Source organism: Excalfactoria chinensis, chromosome 24, assembly GCF_039878825.1.
Source record: "Excalfactoria chinensis isolate bCotChi1 chromosome 24, bCotChi1.hap2, whole genome shotgun sequence".
NCBI classification, from domain to species: domain Eukaryota; kingdom Metazoa; phylum Chordata; class Aves; order Galliformes; family Phasianidae; genus Excalfactoria; species Excalfactoria chinensis.
The window spans coordinates 1,973,304-2,001,198 of NC_092848.1; the positions used below are offsets into that span (position 1 = coordinate 1,973,304).

The 27,895-nt window shown below is 53.1% G+C and overlaps 1 protein-coding gene across 5 annotated transcripts in view; it reads right to left on the minus strand.

The window, feature by feature from the left end:
* The window catches only part of KANSL1 (KAT8 regulatory NSL complex subunit 1), a 57,769-nt gene that overhangs the window by 3,594 nt on the left and 26,280 nt on the right, over window positions 1-27,895 (minus strand). For 3 of the 5 annotated variants that reach the window (XM_072356738.1, XM_072356736.1, XM_072356739.1), the window contains 8 exons: window positions 12,755-12,896; window positions 10,521-10,625; window positions 6,572-6,687; window positions 5,600-5,795; window positions 3,914-4,079; window positions 2,007-2,192; window positions 1,573-1,734; window positions 1,106-1,257 (listed from right to left, as the gene is read on the minus strand). In XM_072356738.1, the coding sequence (XP_072212839.1) occupies window positions 1,106-1,257; window positions 1,573-1,734; window positions 2,007-2,192; window positions 3,914-4,079; window positions 5,600-5,795; window positions 6,572-6,687; window positions 10,521-10,625; window positions 12,755-12,896 (1,225 nt within the window). The remainder of the gene's footprint in view (window positions 1-1,105; window positions 1,258-1,572; window positions 1,735-2,006; window positions 2,193-3,913; window positions 4,080-5,599; window positions 5,796-6,571; window positions 6,688-10,520; window positions 10,626-12,754; window positions 12,897-27,895) is intronic. The other 2 variants (XM_072356741.1, XM_072356740.1) reach the window with 1 other exon arrangement.

Here is a 27,895-nt window from a genome sequence, read left to right on the forward strand (position 1 = left end):
TGATTTTGCAGCAAAGTTGTGCACGTTGGGAGGTGCTGCATAACCACCAAAACCAGCCCCAAATCTCGCCCTGCCATGCACACAACGCCCACACCTCAGGGCTGCTGGAGCAGCACAGGTGGCTTCTGGGGCTGGAAGAAGCTGGGTGCTGGAAAGCAGCACCATGCTGTAACCCTGCTAATTCCAAATGGGCTCAGGGAAGGGTGGCAAAAGGAGCAGAAAGGAAGATCAAGTGCAGGGAAGCACGAACAGATTTCATCTTGACATGCTATGGCTGCTGAGGAGCAGCGTCCTGGTCTCCAAAAACACCTGGCTCATTCCAGGGAAGCTGCTGCTGCTGGTTGGAGTCTCAGCCTCCCCTGAGCATTACAACCTCACTGACAACACAGCTGATGACGCAACAGCAAACTGTTCTGGGAAAGAACCCAGCTGGAGGTGGCAGCCCCAGAGCTCAGAGCAAGGACAGGGGCACACAGCGGGCTCTGAGCCCCCAAACCCCGGATCCCCAGCATGGGCTGCACCACAGACAGGCCGGGAGCTTTCCTGGGACACTTCAGAGCTGAACAGAGCGGGAGGGAGCTGGGTCCTGCTTGCTGATGGCTTCCAGACACAGCTCCACGACGGTTCCAAATGCCGTCATCCGTTCTGGGAGGCTGAGCATGGCTCAGCACACACTATGAGCCAAGCAGCGGCTGAACCCCGGGTACAACGACAGCTACGTCCCATCCTCAGCCCAATTTACAGCCCAACACACAGAGAAAAGGCCAGGAAGGGGAAGAATCCCAGAGCAGGAGCCGTTGTTGTGTCAGCAGCTCCACGCTGGTGGTGCTCAGCTCTTCCACTCCGTTTCCTGGCATCCCCTGACAACTTCAGTAACCAGAATCCGGACATGGAGCAAAGCCAGCGGGCTACTGGGAACGTTCACCAGCACCGACTGAACTGACAGTGAACCTGTCACTGCAGCCGGCTCCGTGCGCAGCCAGGAGCACAGCAGACCCAAAGCCAGAGCAGGAGGAGAGCCAAGAATCCCATCAGCAGCGAGGCAAAGATGCTGGGAAGCTGAGAGCCGAGCCCAGCAGCTCCCAGGACAGACAGCAATACTTACGGCCGTGCCGGAGGTGCCCTGGGAGCTCGTGCTGGTGGGAGCGGAGCCCTCCGAGGAGGCGGACAGCTGCCGTGCTATGGGGCTGTGAGGTGCATGGGTTGCAGCCGCTGCCAAGTAGCTCGGGCCACCGACGTCCGCGTGATGCTTCAGCACTGCATGGGAAGGGAGGAGAAAACAAAGAGCCACGTTAGCACCAAATAAAATAAGGGTGTGTGTGGGGAGGTAGGAAGGATGGGGAGAAAAGGACCATCGGTGCCAGAAACGGCCAATGCTGAGGTGAGCCCTGCAGGAAAGAGAAGCGATTTGTGACTGCAAACAGCTCGTCAGGGGCTGCGGGGAGCAGCATTGGGGCGCACGGTGCGGTGAGGAGGCCCAGAAGCAGCGCGTCCCCTCTGCTCCCAGGGGGAGAGAGGCTGATGAGCAGCAAAGCCCAAGCTCCCCCCGAGAGCGCTGGCCTGGCAGCCTACCTTCACTCCTCTCAGATGAGCAGTCGCGCAATCGCTTTTTGTCATGGGCTGCAGGCTGGACAAGCGAGCGCTCAGGCGCTCTCTCGGCCTTGGACACGGCCATAAAATCGTCTAAGGGCGGCCTGTGTGCCTTGTCTGCCTGGGCTTTGTGCTGTGAGCGCTCTGAGGAGGGGAACAGAGAAAGAGCCATGAAACTCCTGTTTTCACCTCTCTTTCTGTGGGCACGGGACGCAGCGGCGCTGCGATGCTGCGGCTCAATGGCGTCATGCAGCGGGCAGAGCTCTGCATGGGCACGGCCTGGCGTTGGGCAAGGAGGGTCCCTACTGCACACACTGCCCCTTCAGCCCCAAAGGCTCCGTTTGAAGGCTGTCCATCCTCCTCTCTCCTCCCGGACCGCACTGCTTTGGGGTTACCAACAGCACTGGGGCACTTACTGGCTGCGGTGAAGAAGGAGTTCACCAGCTTGTGGCGGTCCTTGCGAGCGGGGTCGGTCAGGCTGCTGGTGGGCATGGGGGCTCTGTGCTTGAACGAGAGCTTCTTGGGAGCTTTCATTTTCTCGTAGGGTTTGTTCTGCCACTGGGATTTCAACATGCTCTGGAAGTGCAGGCTGGTCGGCACGTCTGCGGAAGGAAAGCAAACAGAGCTCACATTAAGTGTGTACCAGGAAGCAGAAGGTCCAGCATCACCTCTCAGCCCCCAGCAAGAACTGCCCCAACACACAGAATGCCATCGCTGCACAGCCGGGTTTGCCTGCGTGTTCAGGGAGGAGCTGCTACGTGAGGATCCAGCATTCCCAACCTGAAGCCCTTTGAGAGAAGCACAGTAATGCAGGATTCACACCCAGGTATATCCTGGCGGGAGAATAAAAGGCACGTGGCTCCATTCTGCTATCTGTGATCTGACTTCCAAGGCTCTGGGGTATCTCAGCTCATCAAACCTACAGGAGTACAGACTCAGAGGGCAGCACGAAGGGATGGCAGCCCTGCTGGCAGTCTCAGCAGCTGAGACAGGAATCCATCCCCAGCCATTCCAAAGGCTGGAAAGCCCCGGGACAGGCAAACAGGGCTGTAGGCACTGCCAGGGGAACTTGATGCTGAGCAAAAAGCCAGGGCAGCAGCGTTTCGAAGAGCCTGGTGCTAAAGCTCTCACTGAGCCCCAGCCATGTGGGCAGCAAAGTGTGAGAGCAGTTCTTCAACCACTGACAGCCTGCAGAGACAGATCCCAGAGGAGAGGGAGGGCTCAGAGGGGAAAACAGCCTCTGCTCTTTGCTCATCTCCTGCCTCTTCCTGGAAATCCATCCCACCGTCAGCAGCTGACACATGTGGGGAAGGATGGGCCAGGCTGAAAGGAGGCAGAAACACAAAGACAAAAGGCAAACAAACTGTGCTGCCCTTGTGATGGTCACAGCCACGGTGCAGAGCTTCCAAGGACCGGCAGATGGCAACCGCACCGAGCCCAGCACGGCTCACATCCTTCCACCAAGGTTATTACATCATCCCCAAACTCGCAGCTACAAATCACACCGAGCAGAAAAAGGAGACGAGAGAAGGGACAGAGAACTTCAGAAGATGCTAAAGCTTGTTCCCAGCCACGCCGTGCACTCCACACTGCTGCACCAAGTCTGTGCAGAGCTGGATTTACCACCTGTGCATGTGAGCACAAGGCTTTGCTCGAGCAGCAGAACATCACCCTCCTTCCACAGGGAGACCTCTGCCCTGGCCTATGACAGCTCAGCTCTCCTGCAAGAGTGCCCACTCATATCATCTGCACTCCTGCTTGCTGTGGTCGGAGGGAAACGATGATGGGTGGGAAGCAGTTCATGCAGCCAATAGGTTTTAGTCGGAGCAGCAGCAGCCTAATGGGAACATCCCTTCCTCCTGTACCCTCTGACCCACCCGGGATCATGGACAACTCCATACAAGGTCGAAGAAACATCCTGCAACTTCCACCAATCCACAAGTGGTTTCATGCAGGTAAATAAGCTCTGCTGAGGTCTGTGACCACCAATCACCATGGTCTGATGTATGGATGGTGATGGAGTTGGATGCAAGGATCCTTATGGTCCCATCCAACTCGGGTTATGCTATTTATGACACCAACACCGGGCCCAGCACAGACTCTCATGCCCCAGCCAACACTCTGTCTTCTGCTGCAGCAAATGCTCAGCTCCTAAAAGCACGTGCAGATGAAGAGCTTGGTCTTAATTGCATCCAGCACACCCAGCACCTCCTCGGGGTGAAGGCTGCACAGCTCCTCGAGCCCCAGACACCCCTGGTGCCTCATGTCAGCACCCAGCCTGACCCCCCACCCCGTCCCCACAGCCCTGCTTTGCTGTGCTCACCATCAGGGAAGGACAGAACGGGATGGATGCAGGAGTCCAGCTGCGAGAGGCGCTCCAGCAGCGGCGCATCGTACTGCATCTCCAGCGCTGCGGAGCTGCGGGCACCACACAGAGCACACGAGGGGTTCACATCACAGCTGCACCGTGCCAGGCTGTTCCGGTGGACCTGGAGAAGGACACAGAGAAGTTCAGCATCCCACAGGGCTCCCTTTGCATGCTGCCCTTTGAGAGATCATCAAATAAGCCCTGATCCTTTAACACCTTGCAGCAAACCTGTTGATTCAGTCTGGACCTTGCATCAACACAGCCCAGAACGACTACCTGCCTGCACACAACATCTCCTAGACTTGATTCAAAGTGTTTATCTAGGTTGAAAACCTCATTTACAAAACCATGAGACAGCACAATTCTGTTGTCAGGGAGGAAAAACACCTTCTTCTAGTTCAGACAAGCCAGGGAACCACCAGCCAAGAGCTGACACCTACAGTGAGTGAGGAGAGGCTTTCAGTCTTGGTCCCTAAACCAGAAGGGACCTTCAGTTCACAGACCTACAGACTATACAAACCTACATAGACCTCCTCTGTATAAAAAACCAGCGTGGTGCAGATGCACAACTGGATGTAAAAACAGGCAGAGCCAGTAACCAACGAACCCCCCATTGAAATGGAAGGATCCGTCGAATCAGATCCCGTGAAGTCTGTTGAGTCTGGTATTACTCAGATAATTTCCACTAACGACTCGAATGATGGAAGAGATAACGTCCTTAAGCCTTAGCAAATAACAGCACAACTGGGAAGGGCTGCAAACAGCTTGGAGGAGGGAGCCGGAATGAGAGAAGTGATGGAAAACGAACCAAATGCTGCTCAATGAGGGTAAAAGCACAGAAAAACCCCCAGCGAACTGATTATTCCCACTTTTCAGCCAACTCAGCTGGCCGAGAATCTGTTCTGCTCAGCAGAATGCTTCTTCCTGAGCTCCTTTAAACCCTATCCCCCACAGAGCGAGAAACCCTGAAACTTCGTGGTAATTAAGTTCGACTTGAACCACTTCTGACTCAAACACAACTAAGTGGGTTTGTGCCATCCATAGTTCTGCAGCCCTGTCCTTATTCTCTCTATTTCGAAGCATCTGTTCTCCAGCTGACAGCTCATGGCACTCCTGAAGCAAGTTCAGAAGGATGAAGCATGGTTTGTCCTCACATGGGATGCTCAGAGAATAAACGGAGCTGAATTCTGCATGAGGGCAAGGGAGGGTGGGGAGGAGCAAAGGATAACGTATTAATAATGGGTCTGTGTTAATTCCTGCACTCAGTGCCTGCGTTTCCTACACCTGCTTCACTCAGCTGCTCCCATCTGACCAGGCTGAACCACCTGGCCTGAATTTTACCTTAGGGTCCCCCTTACCTTATGGGTGGGGGGGACCCCCGTGTCAGAATCCAGCACTGATGACAGCTATAACACAAACCTGCAGCAAACCAAAAGCTCTTTCATTTCTCCTTTACTTCTCCCACAGCCCCTGGGCTGCTCTTCCTCCCCTCTCTGTAACCACAAACACTCCCAAAGAGCGGAGATCTCTTTGTGCAAAGCAGAGCAGACCAACCCATGGGGTGTGGGAGCTCCTTTGGTGCACAGCTGGTGCTACGTGGAGCAGAAAAAGAGATGAGAAGCAGAACGGAGCAGCACTCACCTTTTTGGACAGGGGCATAATGCTGCTGGGTCGAACCAGCCGTCGCTTCTTGCAGCTCAGCACCGGGCGCGTGCGGGCGGCCACACACGTCCCATCTGAAGCTGAAGAGACCACATTCAGCCGCTGCTTTTTATGCAAGAGCTCCTCAGCTTCCTGGCCATCTCCCTGAGCGTGTTCTGCCAGGCCAGGCTGAAGACTGCCCGAGGACAGAAGAGAACAACAAGGAGCAGAGCGTTATTCCTCCATCACCCACATCGCCAGACGGGGTCACACTTTAAGCTGAGACGTAAAGTTCTGATCAACACTTGGGAACCAGGCACACAGAGGGTTGTACCACGGCCTGCAGTGCTCCAGCTGTAGCCATGAGCAGGTATTTCTATGTGCTCACACTGCCCAAGGTGCACAGTGCGTGTTTCTGCAGCCACTGCCAGAACCTCCACAAGCACCACAAGGTTCAAACCCTGACATTATCCTCCAGCATGGGAGAATTGCTTTTGCTTCTTTGCATTCCTGCCCTTTTGGGACTTTCTTAGCATAAACAACCTGGAGAAACAACGCAGAGAGAACCTCATTCCCAATGGAATCGATGGCATTTGGGGTCCTCTGTATCTCCAGGAAAGCAGGGCAATAGTCTGCAGATCTTGCTGCAGAATAACTGCAAGCAGGCCTCTCATCTCTGGATCACACCATTTGCATTAAAAATACCCATCAAGAAACAGTTTTGAACACGCTCACTGCCTGCAGGGCCTGCCCATGTAAACACAGCTCGGTTTCATTCCATTTTCAGGAAAACAATGCTGCATAAAACCTCAAGCAGGAGATCTCCTCCAGCACAGCTTCCAAGCACGATCCACTACTGAGCTATTATTCCATTTCCAAAAAGGAAACCATTCGTACCATCACCCACCCCATCACTAACAGCGTGATACAGGCTGGGCACGGAGCTCTATCTATATTGGGGAAGCAGCTTACGTGTTGATAACTCCATTGACGGGTCTTGGTGCTCCACAGGGCTTGGTGGGATGGGACTCAGGAGTACTTGCAGCAGAAAGACCCAAGCTGTCCAAGGGCTGCGATCCAGAAACGCTCTGAGGAGGGAGGAGAGAGATGATACATTCACTTTCAGAGATGTGTAATGCTCACGGTTGTCTTAGTTTGGTTTCCAGCTGAGGATGCTGCAGTTGTGTTTCTACCAAATACCTGTGCAAACACAGTCCGAGCAGCACTTCCCAATTAGAACGCACACAGGCTGTGGGTTTAGGGCCTGAACGGGCCAACTCCATTAAAGCAGAACTGCCTGATGCACACAGTGCTGGAAACACCTTTTTGTCAGAAGAAAGCAAGTAGGAACAAAGTGCAGGACAAAATCCCCTCCTTCTGCCTGGGGTGTGAAAAGCAGACAAACCCTCCTGACCTCAGTGAGCAGCAGCTCCTGCACGACTGCAGCACTGCAATACCGAGCAAGGCAGAAGCCCCATTTGCTGGCAAAATGCAGCAGCAGGGGAAGCAAGGGACTGCCACGCTGCTTTGCTGGCTTTGCACCCCTGCTGCTTTGCTGTAGCATCGCTGCTCTCCATGGAGCTGGTGCCAGCACAGTGCAGCGAGCTGCTGCCCCAGGCACATTCATGCAGCTCCTTTTGCTCTCAGACAACTCTTCTCTCCTCCCCTCCCCTGGGGTTAAACGTCATTTCTTCTTGCAGCACTTCCTGCACTCTCTGCCAATGTCTCTCTCGCTGGGTTTCCCCCTTTGCGCACGCAAAGGGCGGTGGTGCATTTCAAGTGCTAATAAAAACAGACAAAAGAAAAGGACTGACTTATCTATCCATGCGTCCGGCCGGCCCCCTGCTCACCCTGGGTTCCTTCCCAGAAGCATCAGGCCTCGCTTCTATTAACATCTTCCCTGCAATTGCTCTTCAGCTTAAGGAAGGACCGGCCCGGAGCTACGGCCAGCACAGCAGGGACCTGACTCAGCCAGGGAAGAGTACTGTGATGGAGCAGGGAACTTCTGTCCGAGGAACTCTGCAGGCTTTCCTATGCTTCCAATAAGAAGAGGTTTCACCTGCCTGCATGCAAGGCTGCTGGGCTGCCCCAGGCACAAGTGGGAGCCCCACGCCTGCAGCTGCAGGCTGAGCTGTGCCCTCTGGCTGAGCCCCAGCCATCACCCACCGCCTCTGCTGGAGGTACAGGGTGGGAGGGCACTGTGTGACTCATCAGCTCTTTGGAAACGTGGTGTTTATTCTCTCCTCCAGGAAAGGCCTTAAAGGAGGAACTTCTCATCCAGAGCCGTCTCTGAGTTGGTTTTTTATAGAGATAGGAACACGCAGCAGAGGGGCTGGAAAGCATCGATCCGTTTATCAGCACCATCCCAGGCTGGTCCTATCGCACCACGGAGGGGTGCACCTGAATGGGGGGCTGCTATGGAGCAGGGTGACTCCAAGAGCTGAGCTCTGCAGCTCACAGGGCAGGAGCAGAACTGCAACTTCACCCTGAGCTCCAGGCCTGGAAGCCACCAAAGCCTTCAGGTCACCTCCCAAGTCTCCCAATGCAGAGAGCAGACATCACCCAGCCTGCTCTGCAAAGCACTGACAGCAGCATTAATTCCTCTCAGGACCCTCAGCCACGTCCCACACACCAACCAGAGCCCAGCACACACAGCCCACATTCCCATTGACCAAAGGGGCTTTTTGGGAGAGGATGAGACCCCGACATGAAGGGCTGGGAATGGGACAGGAGGCACTGCCTCACCTTACTTTGCACCGCAGACCTCTCCCAGCTTAAAAACAACAGAAGAATCCAATTCTAAGCAGAGTGAGGAGATCCAAAACGATAAGCAGCACTCCAGCCTAAGAGACAGCCTAATGCAACAGGAATGGTCTCAGGGCTGTGAGCAGACCGAGGCTGTGACTCAACACCCCACCCCTATGAGCAAGACTGACCAGGCACAGCCCCCCAGGGACAGGTGCCCGAGGGCAGCTTTTCTGCTGCTCACACCTCCAGCTTTGATGCAGAGCGGACAGCCACGTGCACAGCATGAAGAAGAGGAGGTTTGCTTCAGGAGGAGGCCTGCAGCAAGGCAGAAGCAGCTCAAAGAAGGTGCCAAGCACCAGCTACTTCTACCTACTCGACTAACTATGCTGCCTTTGCACACACGTAGCTCCTTACTGCTCAGCAGCTATTTATCAAGAGTTGGACTCCACAACCCAATGGGTCCCTTCCAATTCTGGCTGTCCTGTGGTTTTCTATTTGGCAGCCCAGCCCGTGGCAGGGCTTGGAACCACCCCATCTTTAAGGTTCCTTCCAACCCAGCCATTCTAAGACTCTATTCTGCGTCGCTGTTACCCCCAACACTCACAAGAGATGGGATCTGTGCAGCACTTGGGCTGGAGCAATAAATACCTGACTGCAGAGCTCCTGTCCCAGTGAAAGGGACGAGAAAAAGGAGCAAGCAGGAAATGAGTAACGGCAGCGAGATGGCTGTGAGCAGCAAAACCAGACAGCAGCGGCCAAGCAAGCCTGTTCTTTCCTATGCACCACATCCAGAGATGTTTCCTATCCTATACATACAGAGATGATAGATGATACCCAAATATATAGCAAGTGTCCAGAACGTGTAAGGACAAAGCCAGAAGGGACACAGCTCTTCCACCTGCAACATTTCCAGGTTGAAAACAGACCGGTACCATCAGATAAACATCCTGACTTAGATAAGAACGGACATTTTCATCCTAACCCTACAAATTTGATTATTCATCTCCCTTATCGGCCTGTTTGCAGGTCAGCTCCCAGCAGCAGCCAACTAACTCCCTGCTGCATGCTATTTCTGCAGAGGATCGGTCCCAGCACTTGTTTATTATTCACTGAGAGCTTTTGGGGTTAAAGCATGGATTTGGGGGGGGGGGGTGACAGACGGACACTCAGCTCCAAGGCAGATGCTGCGTAATGCTGTGCCAGCCCCGCTGCCCGGCCCTGTGGCTCTGCTCTGATCCCAGTCCTGCATGAAACCCTCCTGCTCTGTACCACGTCGAGAGGTTTGGGCTGAGCTAATCTGCTAATTAAAGAGCTCGGCTTCCAAACACGCATCTCGAAGCCACGTCAAGCGAGGAGATGTTTTATTACACTCACTTGGAATAACCCCTTGTGGTCCGCTGCAAATCACAGACCTCACAGTATTTCCTATTATCGCTCCTGATAGGCTTCTCAATGAGAGGAGAAAATAGTCCAAGTTCAACATTACGGATTCTGGGCACAGAAGCATGGAATGATTAGGTTGGAAGGGACCTCCAAACCCATCCAAGGTTGCAGGTTTGGGGCAGAGCAACTGGAAAGCTGCACAAAGGATCTGGGGGTGTTTGGCTGCACGTGAGCCAGCAGCGTGCCCAAGTGGCCCAGCAGCATCCTGGTCTGTGCCAGCAATAGTGCAACCATCACCCCATTCCACACCACAGCTTCAGAACCCTCTGCTGTAATACGTCCGTGTGTCCCCCAGGATCAAAAGTAATCACAGCCATCCCGAACCTCCTCTGCTCCGTGCCCTACATTTCTGCATTAAATAATAAATACCTGGTGCTCGGCATCGCTTCCAGAGCATCTCACCCAAATCATTAGTTCCCTTTCTGAGGGGTAAAGCTCAGGCAGATATTAATAGTCACATCTTCAGAAGCACTCGCTAATTGTGCTGCTCTCAGTTTGAGGTGCTTTTGCTGGAGGGAAAGGATTAGTTGGGATTTTTAAGCTTCATAAAATGCTAATGCGTATTACAAAGGTACTCCAAGGAACTCTGTGCTAAAAGGTGTTTAAATCGTATCATTTATTAACCCCAAAGTAAACCGGGAGGGGAGAGCAGTGGGTCAGCATTCCCAAAGGGTGAATCCCATTGGGTTGGAGGATGGGAGCGCCGTGCTCCATGCACTGCTGCACTTACCAGCCGCTCTGCGCCGGGCTCCAGCTTCACATCAGCACTAATGGGACGGGATGCATCATCCGCTGCGGGGTCAGGGGGTGATGCTTCACCGAGGACTATCAGCCCCTGAAAGAGAGGGAACAGAGCGTGGATTAAATGCAGCTCCTTCGGACCCAGCGGGGCAACGGCGCATCCATCGTCCTCGGGAAGAAAACAAACATGAAAACCACGGCGCAGAGAGGCTTGTATTCCCACAGCATTCTTCAGACGTGATGCCAAACCGAATCCCTCGCTGCCCGGAGTTCCCTGACACCGAAGCTGAACTTGGGAGGCAGCTGAAGCCAGCTCACACACTGCAGCCCATGAGCACACACTGCTGCCTTGGGCAGCCACAGCATCCCACCCTTCCATTCTCCGTGTGCTCTCCACTTGGACACTGCAGCCAGCAGAGCAGAGGGAATGCTTTGCTGCAGCAAAGAGAGGGAAGCAGCTGCTGGAACAGCACTGGTGCAACCTGCTTCCACTCCAAGCAAAGCAGCTGGAGCAGCAGCCAAAAATCAGCCGGTCAGAATCGTAACTCAGGGCAGATTTTTCCAAGTCACACATACAAAATTCAATAAGGAAGAAAATAAGTGCTGATAAACAAAGCTGTAAAGCTGGCGGGACAAAGGCTGGTGGCAGAGCACTGATTTATCACGGTTAACACACTCTGTTCTGTTTGTGTTTCACTCCAAGCGAAGCTTGGGCTCTTTTCTCTCTCCACAACACAAAGTATAACAAGATCATGATAATGACTCCTAATCTGAGCTGCACCATCAGAAGGCAGCATGCAGTGTGCAGCTGGGAGAACCTGAAGGCCACAGAACCAAAGTCCTGCACACAATGGTGTCAGTGACCACCCCCAGCCCCCATAGGGTTCATCCTGTGCCTTCACACCATCTTCTGTATGAGAGACCCCTGGATTTCCATTGAAATGCTGCAAGTTGCTCTGCTAAGTCTTGCCTCACTGACAAAACCAGAGCACGCCTTCTAAGCACACTTGAGCTCAATGCCAGCAGCACGACGAAGAGGTGATCGTCCTGCCAGGACGGTGGCTGTTTGCTGATGTACCTTTCAATTCTGACACAGCACCATCATGTTCTTCTCCCTTCAGACCTACAGACTGCAACCCCAGATGAATTATACAGGACATGCGTAGCCACGGTGAGGCCATTCCATAGGCCTGCCAAGTGTCCAGGACCTGCTGAAAGCATTGCATCTTCTCCTTCACCAGCTGACTTTGCTCCTTTCTGCCTCTCCTTATCTTCCAAGCAAATATATGTTGAGCCATTTGGGGTTTTGTACTTCCCAACCACCCTGCAGGACCTGCAAGGCCAAAGGACCTTTCTGATGCTGCTTCATTCATGGATGTAACAACCACTTCCCAGAGGCTGCCTTCTCTCAATGCTGGATTCCACCCAGACAGCCGTGCTCTCCCCTCTGCCCTTTACAACCCTCACTCACCCCTTAGCCTGTTCTTCTACATAGCTGTGCAAAGGCCCACAGCCTTCCTCCCCTGCCTGTGCCTTTCTTCCTACCGCAGCCATCACCAGAAGGCCATAAATCTCAGGGAGGAGAGTCCCAAGGATCTGTAAATGGATGCAGCACCAGGATCCTGCCTGCCACAAACTCAGCATTCCTCCCTCCAAGGGCTGACATTCAGACACGCACGCCTGAACAAGTCCTGATAACCATTCCTGCCTCATCCCTTCTCTGCTCTCCCCCACTCTCCTGCCGTCTGAGAGCAAGCTTGGAAACAAAATTCCTTCCATATAAAGGTCAGCACTTGCAGTCCTTTTTATTTCCCCTTTGATTCAGCTTTAAGGCTGCGCCATCAGATAAGCACCTGAAGATGGCTTCCTCCACAGCCCCCAACCCTCCCCGGGAGGTCTCTTATTCTTAAGCCGCATCTTCAGATAGTCCCAAAGAAAGAAAGGAGTGATGGAGGAGTGCAGCACACATGCAAAAGCAAGTGTTGTTCAGCACCCAAAGAGCGGCTCTTAATTGAGGTGCTGCTCTTCATGTCACAGTGGAAGAGGACTGCACTCAGCCCATGCCCAACAGCAACCCCATTAGTCACAGCTGTGCAACAGGAGATACAGGGAGGGGAAAAAACACATCATGCTTTGCACACGCAGTCCCTGCTGCATCAGAAGAGAACCACCAGGAGGCAGAAAGGGCAGAACCCCCCCCCCCGGGATCCCAACAGCGCTCACCTTATTGGCTCTGATCTGCTTGTAAATATCTGTTTGCTGCCGGATTCGGTACTCCAGGTCTGAGACGTGAGCTTGGAGCCAATTCCAACGGCTGACGATGGCTGCACGGTCTGCTGCCCATCTCCACTCTGCCCTTCGTCTCCTGGAAGAACAGACAGGGGGTTGGGGGGGGGATGATTTTGAGTGTGACTTTCATTATACAGCCCACAGAAAGCTGAGCAGAACCGACAGCCAGATCAAAAGCAACACGCTGAATGGCACGGCTGATACCATCTAGCCACTGCTAATGACTACCAGCCCAGCCACAGATGGGCTGTAAAAGCCATATCTCTGCAAGGCGACATGAAAACAACTTTGGGTACCCAGTGATTGAAGTTCTGCCTATGCAGGAGTTAAGGTTTTACAGCTGCTCTGGTCCCATTTGGCTGCAGCCAGACCCAATTCTGCAGGTGCTGGAGGGAACAAAACTTCCCAAACTGCACCTTCTTTGCAAGGAGCCATTGGTCAAGAAATACACCCCGACACCAGCACGGAGCACGTGGCCACACAAGGGCAAGCTTCACAATGCACCCATCGTGTCTGGAGAGCTCACAGTGCCTTGCAAAAGCTGTCGCCCTTCAAGGAGGTGCTGCAAAGGAAAGCAAGCGGCAGCAAATCATTTTTGCATCAGGTGGCTTGACCCAGCAAACAAAGAAGCCGGGAAAAAGCATCAGATATTACTGAGTGAGCTGCACCTCTGATCTGCATGGCTGAGAAGTGAAGGTGAGAGCACACCAACGCGTGTGGGTGCATGGGGAACCCACAGTCTGCAGCCCTCAGCTGACTCCCTACCTGCTTTCTCTCTGCTGCAAGCACCAAATGCAGCCCAGTTGGAACATAAATGTGCTTTTGCTGATGCATGGACCGCACCATTGCATTTGATGGTCCGCTGTTACAACAACACGACGGGAACACAAAGAGCAACGTGTGTGTAAATCCACAGCTCTGCTCTCCTGCATTAGAAACCCTTATAGCACAGAAACACACCCCGAGCATCTGATTCTGTTGAATAAACGCTCAGGCTCCCCAGGAAGTACAAACCAACACAGAGCAGAAACAAGGCAGCAGCACAGACTGCATGAGCAAATGCAGTGCTGCACAACGCTGTGAACTCAGAACAAAACAACTCCCTTTTCTCCTCCCCTCATCCCCCTGTGGTGCTTCTGATGCAGGATACGGTACCTGCGTGGTGCAAGCAAAACCCACCGGTGCCCACTGCCCACACCCTGCACAGCACCTCCGGTTTGGTGCCAGCAGATGAAGGCACATTTCCACCACCACAAGCAATTACACCAGCAGCCTGCAGGCTTCCCCAGCTTCACTAAGACCTCCACCAGCCTGAGCTCTGCCCTCTGGGATATTTCACCATGCAAAGAGCCCCCTGCTGCGCCTGGCTCAGCACAAGCCTTCCCAGAACACGTTATTTCTCCAGGAACTGACCTCTCCTATACTCTTGTTGCATAAGCTGAAGGCAATTCGACTCCAGCAGCCTTGGGTCAAGCCCAACGTCAGACCTCCCCAAGCTTTGGACTCTACACCAGAGCTCTGCAGCCTTAGCATTGCTCTCTGGGGACCAAGAGGTGCAGGAGGAAGGCAGAAAGCTGCTGAGAGCTCCGAAATCTCAGCCTTCCCTTTGCTTCCCTACGTCAGCTTACAGAGCACCCGAGTGGGCTGAACAGCGCCGGCCCACTCTGTTAACAGCACTCATTTGGATCACACAGAAATAAAAGAGTAAAGCCTTAAAACCTTTAGTTTGAATCCCTCTCTGAACACTTTGCAAAGCAGAAGTGCAGCCCCACAGCTGCTGCCGGGGCAAGGGAAGCTGATCCCTTCCCTTTAAGCATTGCAGACTTTGAAATGATGCTGATGGTTGATCCCACCTGCTGAGCTGGCAGCACCTGCCCTGCTAGGGGACACAGCATGTGCTGGGATGGTGCATGCAGCACAGGAGGAAGAGCAGCACCTCAGTCAGTGCATTCCCAGCAGTATGAGCTGCACCGGGTCCTGCATGCTCAGCAGCCAGGTGCTGCGGGGCTGTGCAAGCTCAGTGTAGACAAGCACTCCGGAACACGGCTGCCACCTACACGAGCTTAAACCAAACTGATGCACACAAACCAGGCTGCAGGGTGAAGATCAGCAGGGATCATCCCAATGCAGCTGCAGGAACCCACGGTCCAAGCCCAAACCTCGCTGCACCAGCAGCAAGCGAGTGGGGCACAGCGGGACCGGGCTGCCATGGCCACCTGAGATCGCAGCAAGGACACAACCTGCCAACAGACCACAAAAGCAGTTTCAAGTATGACAGTTTAAAACACTCAGCTCTATTAAAGGGCCAATTATCCATATTAACTCTGCACGTGTGTTACCTACCGCCGGGCAGCAGCCCCGGGGCAAAGGTTGTCAGCATGAACACAACGCAACGCTTCGTGTCCATACAGGCACAAGGACTACTCCCAAACAACAGCAAGGTGCCAACAGAAATCTCACAGTTACACCAGCTCTTATTTGAAGCACTGGGTCCTGACAGCGAGGTGAAACTCAGCTAGTATCACCAATGCTTATAGGGAGAAGGCAGATGAAAAGCCAAGCGTTTTGCTCACGTGCAATTCAGATGATACAAACCCAACTTTTTCCATTGCTCTGCCCCACCTTCAGCTGCAGTTTGCATCCCCCTGTGCTGCAGGATCACTGCTCTGCCCCGACGCTTTGCTGCACGCCTTGAGCTCTGCGAGCAGACAGAGTTAAAGTGCCCAATGCTTTCACATGACGGCTCCAAAGGGAGGAAGAGAAAACCCCACGAGTGCTGGAGAACAATCTCATTAGCTGCTGGCAACACTTCTGCCTGCCAAGGAGCCAACGTGAACAGCTCGTTCGGCTGAGCCGCCCCCACCCGTGGATGGAGCCCACGGATGCTGATGGGCTCTTGTGTGCACAGCTCTGCTCAGCTGCACCCAACACAGCCCTGCTCAGGGCTTTTGCATGCTCTGCATTGCTCCAAGCACAGCCTGATGCCCTCCCTGTGAGCAGCAGCCGTGCAAAGCGCTCAGCTGGGTGCTGCGCCTGCACAGCAGCCGTGGCTCAGGTCAGGATATGAAAGGTTTGTTTTGGCATCTCTGTTCATCCCTATTAAAAGGAAGGCAAAAAAAAAACAAAGAAGAGGGGGAAAAAAGAGGCCAAAAGTCCCAGGCCAGTCGTTCCATGATGGCTGAACTCCTGCACAGGGATGATGCTGGATGAGATGTGGAGGTCCCGCGTGCAGCATCTCAGAGCTCAGCACCTCCCGGAGCAGGCGGTGGTGTGCAGTGACTCAGCACAGTGCTGGTGGTGCTGAGTCACTGCCATGTGCTGGCTGCTCCCAGCCCTCCCAATGGGAAGTGTGGGCCCTGAGGGGAAGCTCAGAGCCCTGCTGGGAGTCTGGGGTCAGAGCTGGATGTGGCCCCTGAGATACACATTGAACCATAGAATGGCCTGGGTTGTACAGGCCCACAGTGCTCATCCAGTTCCAACCCCCTGCTGTGTGCAGGGTCACCAACCAGCAGCCCAGGCTGCCCAGAGCCACATCCAGCCTGGCCTTGAATGCCTGCAGGGATGGGGCATCCACAGCCTCCTTGGGCAACCTGTTCCAGTGCGTCACCACCCTCTGGGTGAAAAACTTCCTAATTAATCCAACCTAAACCTTCCCTGTTTAAAACCATTCCCCATTGTCCTATCACTACCTACCCTCCTAAACAGCCATTCCCACTATCACATCCATACCATGTCACCTGCAGCCGAGTTCCTGACCAAGGCACTGTCTGCTCTGGCTGCAATGCACTGTGAAGCTCACACACCCCCCTCTCGTTGTACCAACCTCGTGCCCAATGAAATACAAGTTCAGTTCACAACAAACTTCTTCCAAGAACGCATGCTCCTTTTTGCTAAGCACAGCCCTTTATTAGCATTGCTGCTTTGCTTACAACTGCCACCTCCCCAACCAGGCTGAACTGCACAGGAAAACACAACCGCTGTCTATCTAGATGCACAGTTTTCATTGTAAGTCGTATCTATGCCCTCAGAAAGCAGGATGTGGCAGCAGCACCGTGCCAACCACCTCCCTTCAGCAAACACAGCAGCAAGGCACAGCTCTGCACGCTGCGCCCAATGCACAACCAGCACCCAACCCATCCTCTTGCATCTCCTGCAACTCAGAGCTCCCGAAATGGCAATGAGTGCAACCATGCACAAAAGGAAAAGGAGCCTTGAATTCTTCCACCAAACAGCCAGCAGAGCAGACACTCGGGGCACGGAGCAAAGAGCCCGAGGAGCTGCAGCAGTGACCCAACAGCAGAGCCCTTTGTGTGTGTGCAAATGGAGCAGCTCCGGGTCTGTCCCGTCGGTGGCACCACCGGCCCCGCGGGGAGGGCAATGCAGACTTATGCAAATGGAGAGCCATTGTTACAAGGGAAAATTTATTTCACATTCCTCAGCAGCGGCAGTTCCTGGAGCATAACAATTGGAGAGGCCCTTCTGCTGAGGACTGCATATTTTTACGCTCCGCAGTAAATCAATATTCCATAAGACACAAACTCTGTTCAATTATTGCCAGCCCGGGACGGCGGCTCCGGTTGGCGAACGGCGCTGCATCAGAACGGGACTTATTTGGGACGTGCTTCTCATTGTTCAAGAGTTTACTTAAGGCAGAATGGATGGAATGATGCTCTGGGACATCACCCCATGCACAGCGCTCAGTGCCAGCATCCAGGGAAGCAAAGAGTTCCAGCACACGCAGCTCCCAGCTCTTCCCTTTTCCACTACTCGAGGCCATGGGGATGTGCACAGCTCCAGAGGGTGCATGCAGGGCTCCCTGCACCCAAAGATGGTCTAAAAACAGGCAGAGCGAGGACAAAGCTGCCCATCAGTGTTAAATCTGAAGGTCATTTAGCCAAGGGAAGGGGCAGACGTGCTGTTTCCCTTGGATCCACACCAGGAGTTCCCTCTCTGAGCAGGACGGCCTGCATGCCCTGTATGCGAGAGAGGGGAAAAGGAAGCCTGGCTGAAGGAATGCTGATGGGTACAGCAGTGTGAAGAAGTGCAGAGAGAAACAGAAAGAGAAGAAGGGGAGGGGGGATGCCAGAAGGGTAACGGGGGTCACACTGTGCTCAGCACCGGGCAGGGCAGCCATCAGCAATGGGAGCAGAAGAGCCAAGGAACCAGCAGCTGGACCCTGCAGCAAAGCTTCATGGCAGCAGGTCCAGTCCGAGCACAGGGGCAGGTGCTGCTGCTGGGCAGAGGGAGCGGGGATGTGGAGCTCCACGCTGTACAATCCAGCTGTGAAAATCCCATTTTATTCCCATTAGGAGAAGAAAGGCTCAGCCCTCATTGTTCAGCTGAGTTCAAACCCTTCTGCTACAGATGCTCCAAAGGGCTGAAGGAACACATGGGGGGGAGGACACAAAGAGCATTGTGGCTTTCCAAGGAAGGACGGAGCTCCAGCCAGCTCCAAGAGCCTTCCTGCAGAGCAAGCAGCCGCTAGTGAACACCACTAACGAGGGAACATCCCATATCACCTCCCTGTGATCGGCCACAACCCCTGCAGCACCTGCCACATTTTCTGCACCAGCCCCCAAAACCTCTCAGCCACTCCTGGCTCCTTTATATGGCTTTTCCCACCGAGGAGTTGTCTGTGCAAGGAGGACCGAGCTGAGGGCTGCACAAAGAGTCAGAGCAGCCACCATCCTCTCCCCTGCCCTCGTGGCGCACGCTGCCCTTTGCTACAAGGGCAAAAACACGCTCAGCACAAGCAGCTCAGAGCAGAGAGTCAGGGAGAGACTCACTGACTCACTGCCTCCACTCCACCTGTCCCCAAGACAGAGGGCTTCAGTCCCAGAGCTGTCGAGCATCCATCCTTCACCAGGACTCAATGCACTGTAAAGCAAGGACCTACCCCCCCTCCCCAACATAGTTTTATCCACAGGAGGCCCGTGCTACTTGCTGCGGGTTGACAAAGGCCTTAATGTTTAAACTTACAGATACCCTATTTATTTTCCTGAAAAGAGTACGGGGTAATTCAAACCCTGGGAGAGCGCTCATGCCTTGGAGGAGGGAAGGAAGCAGCTTGAATGAGCCTGCGAGCTCTTTTCTGCAGGGCTAAGGGCTGGTGGAATCCCTGTGCACACCATCCAAGCTGCAAATCCCTCGGCAGAACAAGGCCAGGGTTTGCACACACTGCTCTGACACTGCAGGCTGGATGTGGGTCGGGGATGCACAAACAGCTCACACAGCACTCAGTTCCCAGCCTGCAGCATCACAGCCCTCTGTCAGCATCCTCAGTTCTGCTTTCAGATGAGAATTCCCCTTTAGGTTTCCATCCAAGGGCACACACAGGGGAACCCCTCTGCTCCCAGCAGGTAGAGGTCAGCAGGGTACATTACTGAGCCCAGAGGCTCTCAAGGACACACCACTAACTGCAGCACTGCTCCATCCTTCTGCCCAAACCCTACACAGGGTTACACAGCCCCAAAACTACTTCCATTTCTCCCAGCTTTTCCTAACGTAACATGACCAAACAAAGAGCCAAGCCATTGGTTGGTATATGATGGCCCACACACATCTCAGTCTGCACATGCAAACCTTGAACTTTCATTCTGGATTACTCCAAACGGCCCAGAAAGAAACGATGTGATTTTGGAGTGCTCCAAACGCACCTTTAAAACTGAACTGCTGGAGAACCCACCCACAAGGCATCAATATTAACAACATCCCACCAAGTGCTGTAGGTTTTTTGCCCCCTCCTTCACAGGGTGCTGCTCATCCCTACCCCCCCCCCAACCCCAAGTGTTCACATCACAAACCACTCCTCCATTTACACAGAGTAAAGTACAAACCTCTCGCTGCCATGCCGGTTTGATCCCAGCTCGTTAGCTGTCACTCCCTCTGATTGTGACCTAATTACACCCCCAGTGCTGGTGCTGGGGTTAGCGGCACCCTGGGCACGCTGGAGCAGGGATTCACATGGCAAAGTGCACAGTGCAGAGTCCAAGTGCATGAAGCCAAAAGGCACCAGCTCACAAAGCCAGACAAGTGAACAATGAAGGAGGAGAGATGGAATTAGGTCCAAGCAGGAGAACCCCCACCTGGCCAGGCAGGAAAGCAAGGAAGAGAAAAAGGGTGAGAAGCAGCAGCTGTGCACACAGTGCTACCCATGGAGATACAGCCCAAAACCCACCGACCCTCTGCTCCATCACACATCTGCCTTATGACAAAGTGTTTCCCAACAGTTCACACAGGGCACGAGACGGCTGGAGCTCAGAAATGCTCCCACCAGTGGCTGGGATGCTTAATGGGAGCTGAGCAGGGTGTCAGGCTCCTCATTTACCAGCACTTACAGGGAGATATGGGTGCACTGCTGGCTCTTCCCTGCACAGATGAGCATTACGACGACCAATCAACACCAGCTGCACTCATCACAGTGGTGTGCACTCAAAGCTTTGTGCTTCCAGAGCAAAGCCAGAGCCAAGAGCAGCTGCAACAGATCCCTAATGTGAGAATAGCATAGGGCCAACAGGTGTGGGATCAGGAACCTGGCCTGCTGACAGCCCTCAGTGCTCCCTTCTGCACAGGCATTGCTGGGACAATGGAGTCACTGTCCACTGCTTTGGAAATGAAGTTCCTCTCTGTGGAATTCCAATGCCACCAAATGAAGGCTGCAACCCAAGCATCACCCCCCAGCCAGCCCCGTGGCCAAGCTCCCTGCATCCTGCCTCGATATTCTCTGGTTTAACCAATATCTCTCATTAGACAGGAGCGGAGGTACCTGCTGGTCCTGATGGGCAGCTCGTGGGCTGGGCCAACTCAACAAAGAGGAAATCAGTTTGGTCACATTTCAAACACTTGGACTCCACCGCTGCATAAAGGGTTGTGCAAATAGATTTCATAAATAGGTCAGAGAGACACGAGGAAGCAGATGAAAGGCAGATGGCTGTGAGAGGGGAGAGGCAGGAGGGAGAGGGCATCTAAGCCAGGAACCAAGCAACCAAGGAACTCCTCGATGAAATCCCTGTTGGGTTTCACTCTCCTGTGTGATGGTGTTGACATGAAGTGAAGCAACAAAGTCCCTTCTCCTTTATGTTGGGGAATAAAACGAGGAAAAAAAGAACATAAAAGCCCACGTGGAACCATAGAATCGCTCAGGTTGGAAAAGACCTTAAAGATCATCAATTCACCTCCCAGAATCTCCAGTTCAGAGGGGTCAACGTCAACCTGGGAACGCAGCCCAAAGGACAGCATGAATCCAGGGCACACTGCCCTCCACCTGCAGGACTCCCACTGGTGTCCATACAGCCTTTGAGCAAATCCAAACGGCCACGACCCACATGCACTGCAGGAATCCCATCTCCTGCCATAACCCAAACCCATCTGCAGCGCCCAGCACAACTGCAGCCCCACACTGCACTGTTTCAGCTGTTCCTCCTCTGGTTTTCCCAGCTCCAGAGCTCCACATCTATAAAAATATATATCTCTCTTTAATATTTAATTGTTTGAAGGTAACTCTTGCTAAGACATCAGAACGGTTCAGATCGGCAGCAGACAAAGCACATCCCAGCTGATTAGCAACTGAAAGGGGAGAAGAGGAACAGGAGGCACTTTGAGTAATTTCTGCAGAAAACAAGAAGCTAAATTAAACTTGATTGAAGGAACAAAAAGTAGTAAAGGCTTCACTGACAGCAAGATGGCTCACTGCACGAGCAGCGAGTGAGAACAGAGCATGCTTCGTGCTTCTGCCCATATTTAGCAGCAACCAAAGAGCGCAGGCTGGAATCGTTGGGATTTATTTGTGTAGAACAAACAGGTAAAAACGGAGCACTCAACACCTCCATGCTGAGTTCTGCACAAGGGTTTGGGTCACTGCATGCAAACAGCTCCACCATGGAGGCGTTAATCCAAGGATTTCCCTCTAGTTCCTCTAAAATCCCACCTCTAAAGGTGCAAAGCGGAGCTGCATCACCCCCTACCCAACCCATACACCGAGGAAGACCTGCTGCTGTAACAACCATCCCAGCAAAGCAGATGGGAGCATCACCGGAGTGCAAGGTCCTGCAAGCTGATGGAGCTCTGAGCACAGAGACTGCAACATGCAAGCAGAAGACATGGAAAAGCACCTCCTCCTGCAGCCGCTTGTAATAAGCATCCCTGGTGCTGCACCAGAGCTGTGCTCATCCTCCCAGCTGCAATCTGCTGGAGGATCTGCTTCCTCAGCGTCCCACAGCTGATGTGAACACAGCCACAGAGCACCAGCAGTCGCACAGCCCACACTGCTGCTCTCTCCCTGCAGCCGGCGTGCAGCTGGAACTCACTCACACTCCCTATGGAACCACGTCTCCACCAAGCACAGCCCCATCAGCAGCAAGCAGTGAGTTCAGGCTCTTGCTGGGAAACACCTTCAGGAGCACAGCTTTGCTGGGAAGTGCTTCTCAAGGCAGTTGTCTCTTCCACAGGATATCCCCCGGGAGAGGAAGGAGGTGACATAACCTGAACTTTTCTAAGAGTAAACACACTAGAAATGCAGCCTACGATGATTCTGAAAGGCAGAACAAACAGAAGCAGCAGCCGAGGGAGAGGTCACTCACTTTGCCTGGGGCTCAGCTGGGATGGGCACAGCCAGGGAGCAGCGGGCAGACCCCCAGCTTGGGGTCCTGGAGCTCTGTTTGCAGTCCCCTCTTTCCCCTTTCCCTCTCCTCAAGCAGAGAATAACCCTCCAACACCTGCTCAGGAGGTCACACATACGCTGCAAAAGCAAACATGCCACAGAACCCCATTCATTCTCAGTTCCAGTTTGCTTGACCCAAGCAACCAGTGCCTGCCTGGCATCACTGCAAGCAGCCTCAGGCTTCTCTGCACCAGGGCCAATGGCACGAGCACCCAGCTGTGCTGCTACTGCCCAGGCTATGACCGAACCAACAGCCTCGTTGAGTGTATTTAAACAATAAAAATGCATCAGTTATTACTAAAGAAAAACAAGTCTCTCTGTCATCGTATCGCATAGCAGGGAAAGGAACAGGCTGTACCCATTTGCAGCCGTTGTTATTATTGCAAACAAACATGAAAGCAGAAAAAGCATCATTTCATTGCAGAGCATCTTCCCTGCATCTGCTCACCGGGTGAATAAAGCCTCGGAGCCTCCTTTCTCTGTCTCAATGCTTCTCCTCTTTGCAATCTTCTTTTACATGGACAACATCCCCCACTTTGAGACAACACCTTCAAAATAGCAAAGGGTTGTGGACTATTCCAGGCTCTGCAGCGCTGGTGGGAATACAGTGCACAGAGAACAAGGCTTCAAAACGTACCCTCTGCCCCCTTCCTCTTTCAGCTCTCTAAAATAAGGCTAAAGAGGAAACCTGCCAAGGCACCAAAGAATAAAGCCACCTGCTCTGCTAAGGGAACTACAGGAAGAGACAGTGCCCCTATGAGCAAAAGCACTGAGACAACGGGGCACTGGGCTCTGCATCCCAGCAATGGGTGCTCCCAGAGCCACGCAGAGCAGCCCCAAAAGCACTTTGGGGTACAGCAGGGCTGTTCCCAGCACCCCCTGCCCCCCCCCAACCCAAGTCAGCGCTCACTAAAAGCAAGTCCAAGCTCAGCTCCCAGGTTAGTCAGTGTTTGCATCTTGAGAGCACTACACAAACACTCCATGTGCTCAGCGCTATCAGCAAGTCTAAGGAGAGCAGACTTGGCTCCGACGGAGAAGACTAGAATTACACACACGCACCAATTAAAATGCCTGGATCCCTTCCAGAGCGCATCGCTCGGAATTCTGCTTGGCACTGCACAGCCACATGAATAACTGCTTCTTGTAGGCGGGGTGAAGAAACCCGTCCAGCCCAGTTCTGACCCTAAAATGGGGTAAATAATACAACCCTTGCATGGCAGAACAGCCTGAAAAGCAGAGGAGGGTCCAGCTTTTGTTGTAGGATCTCCTCTCTTTCTGGCCTATGAGATTTCTCTGCCCTCCAACCATAAGAAACAGAGGAAAAACACCTCATAGGAGGCTGGAAAAGCTCTGAGAGCTTTAACCAAAATAGAACATGCTATACATTAATATTGATATTAATGCTTAATATTGATACATTTCAGGATGAGGTTCAGACAAGACCACTGGAAGCTTGCAAGCTTTGCCAAGCAGTGCTGCAGCTTCATAGGGAACCACAGTGCCAAGGTTTGCTGCAACAGAACATCTGAGCTCAGTTCCTGCTGCCAGGACCTGAACAAGCCTTTTTTTTTTTTTAAGGGAAATTCTGGAATAGAAATGATTCTTTAATCAAAAGCTCATCTTCCCTCTGATCTTACAGTGCATCGCATGGCAGAAGTGAAGACAGGATCCCCAGGACTTGGCATTTCCCTTCCTTATAACGAGCAGAAGCCTGGCTGGGCTGTGCCTGTCACCCTCACTGTTGTGATTCCCATCCCTGGAGCTGTGCTGCCCACGCAGGGCTGAGCTGCACACCCACTGACAGCTCCCACTGCATTTGTGATGGGGAGGAAAGGAGCACTGTGCTGTCCCAGGGTGCAGATGGAGGAGGCACAAAGAGCTGACCAAGCCAGGAGGGCAATGGAAGTTGGACGAGAAGTTTTTGCTTTTTAATAAAGCAGGAAAGGTGTTTCTTTAATGACAGCTGCAGTGTGCCTTGCTTTGCTTCGTCCTTACTGCAAGCAGAGCCAAGCCCTGGCCATGCAGCCCCACGGCAGCCAGCTGCACGGGGCTGTTTGCTGACTAATGGTGACTGCAGAGCCAGGCAGCTGTTGGGGCAGCTCTGAATCTTCATGCTGCAGCTCCAAGGCACTGCTGTGCTGTGCAGGAGGCACTGCTGAAAGCACCCTGCAATGCACACAGCACCTACTGAGCTCCAGCATGAGCGTCACCAACCTGCAGCTCACCCTGGGGTAACAGCGGTCAGAGCACAGACCTGAAGAGAACACACTGAATAAGACATGGAATCCCTGCAACACGTTTCCTCAGGTGAACATCTGAACACAGAATGCAATACCGGGGGGAAAGCTTCTTACTGAACTCCATCCAATGCCATATTGGTATTTAACATCAGAAAGCAGCACTGTCTGTGCATTGCCATGCCAGCTTCCAGCCCCAGAGATTGCACTGCACGGGACAGAGCTGCCTACTGCCTCCTGCGACTGAAGGCTGATTCACAAAGCAGGGCAGCAGTGCTATCTGACATCCAGCGCTGCCTCCTGCCTGCACCCAACCCAACACTGAATTCCAACAGCAGCACCTCCTGGTTGGGAAAAAACAAACAGGAGATGGAGAGGATTCACACACACACAACCCCCCCCCAGCCCCCAACATGGAAACTCAACCTCTAATGAGGGGCCCGATGTTTTGTTACACCATCCAAGAACTCTGTCTCCAAGGCCCTGCAATAAACACCTCCCAGCTGACCGCCTCCTCCCCCGGATTCCCACGCAACACAACACCCTGCTCTGATGGCACCGGACCCAGTTGTTCCCAGCAAAGCAATGGGAGAAGCATCAGCTCGGGCTGTGCACCCTCTGACAGCACCACCTGCATCAGCTCCAGCTCTGACAGGTTCCATTAACATCGCCCAGCAATCAAAGGGAGCTTCAGACTCCAAATGGCTTTTCCAGCCCAAGTCAGAGCACAGCTACTCAGCAGAGGTGGCAGCTGAGACCAAGAAGAGCAATGATGAGACCGTGTGTTGTTACAGACCTCCCCCCCAAAAGGGCACCAGAACAAACCCAAACCCAAGTTTCTCCCTCCTCCCGCCCTGAGAAACGGACCCAAGAGAGATTCACAAAGCAGACGGAATCTTCGAGCAATGCATTCCCAACCAGGACATGGCTCAGTGATGGCAGGAAGATGAAAGCTGCAGTTCAGGTGATCTCACTTTAAGCAGCCTATTGCCTTCTGAGCAGCGAGGTACGTTCCACCGTGCAGCAGCACTGAGAGCTTGGCTGGCTTCCCTTCTCTCCAAACAAAGGAACACTGTTCCTCACCAGCAGGCAGCCAATAGCAGCAAATAGCAGCACATGCTTTCAGAGACACCTGTTACTGGGAGAGCTCCCACCAGCTCGGCAGAGGCGGCCGTGTGGGCCCACGGATCCCCAAGCAGTGCTATGGGGCTGGGGAGAAGAGCAGCACTGTGCCCAGCCCAATGCCACCACGCTCACTTTGTTGTGATCCAAACAGTCGCCTGCTCTTTCTCAGCAGGATATAAACACACTTACACAGTCAGCATAGATGCTCGTGTTCCCTAGGGAAGATACAAGAGGATTTTCAGCTTTGTTTTCTAGATGAAGCCTATTTTGCACAGCAGTGTTCTCCCCTTTATTCCTCCATGGAAAAGACAAAACGCCGGGCTTTGATCAAGAGTTCTCAATACTTGTTTTACTTCAAAACAGAAATATCTGCTCCGTGCTGCTCACCCCCAAAAGCAAAGCAAAGAGCTCCCACCATCAGAGCTGTGAGATCCTACAGAGCGCTGCAGGAATGGGAAGGACAAGTCAGACAGCAAGACAATAAATGGGATTAATGGGTTCCACCTTCTGACCAGCAGTGCCCACCCCAAACACAGAGCAGCCCCCAAGGACAGCCCCATGAGAAGGACTGAAAACCAACCCTTGCAAGCACGTATAAAACCTATCCCAAAAGCAGAGCTTCCTACTTAGTGCACGCTCTAAAGCACAAAAACAGCTGCAGGAACTCCATCGTAACTCCCCTCTTTGTGCAATAAACTTATGGAGAAAGACCAAGACCAGATTGCTGCTGCAAAGAGGATATTGCTGGTGCCCTGGCTGTACTGTGAGCAGCTGTCCATGCACCTCTAGCTCTCAAACCTGCCTGCTCGCACACCTTGCTGCCTGCCCTCCCCCAAACGGGCTCTGTTATATCTTAATGTAATTAGGAGAGCCTTTAGATCTCCTCCTGGTGACTGCAGCTCTCTGTGACTCCACTTCCTGCACCCTATTCCTGACCCTGAACCATCCCTCTGTGTCTCAGCTATTCGTCGCTCTGTTTACACATCTACGTGGTACTGCACTTCAACTCATTAAGCTGTTAATGATTAACGCAACCCGGCAAAAGAACACAAGAATGCTTTTGATGCTTCATAGGAGAAAAAAACAAACCCAACAAAACCCAGTATTCATTTCTTTTGAACGCAAGGATTCGCTGCAGCGTCTGACTCACGTTGCTACATGTGCACCCCATGCAAGGGCTGCACTCACACCTCAAGTTTTAGCCTTGGTTATTGGCCTGCTGCTTTAATTTAGATCCCAGGCCATCAACAGGATGTTATTTAATATCAGGCTCCGATTTGCAAGAATAGATTCTTCTGGAAGATGGGGTATTTTTAGCAGCTGCCTGCATTGGCAGCACTGAGACAGCAGTACGAGAGGCAGAGCTCCCACCAGCAGCACAGCCCTCAGCTGCTCCACAAACCATCAGCTCCATCTGATGGGCAGAGGTTCTTTAGAAGGGCCTGCAATAGCACCATCACCTCCGTGCTTGAGAACAGAAAACCTGAAGAGATTCATGCAAAAAAAACAGAACAAAGAAAAGATCCTCACTGCACTGGGATTTTACTGGGACAGGTTGCCCAAGGAGGCTGTGGATGCCCCATCCCTGCAGGCATTCAAGGCCAGGCTGGATGTGGCTCTGGGCAGCCTGAGCTGCTGGTTGGTGACCCTGCACATAGCAGGGGGTTGGAACTGGATGAGCACTGTGGGTCTGTACAACCCAGGCCATTCTATGGTTCAATGTGATTGATATGATCCTACAATCTGCTGCCAGCAGCACAGTGACTGATGGCCACAGTATGAGTGGGACCAGTTGCCATGGTGGGGAGGTACCGGGCTGGTCCTGAGCCCCACTGCTTTAGGACAAAGCTCTTCTGACCCACGTTGATGTTATTCAGACGTGGAAGAAAAAAGCCTGAGACACATGGTTAAGTTTTCAAACGCATTCAAAAGCTCTGAAGCCAAGCGTTTCACAACAGAAGCCAACACAAAAGTAATTGTATCAGAAACAAAGAGCAATCCACTGCAAGTCGATTGCTGCAAAGCCTCCAAGGGTCCAAAGGGCCACGTGGGATG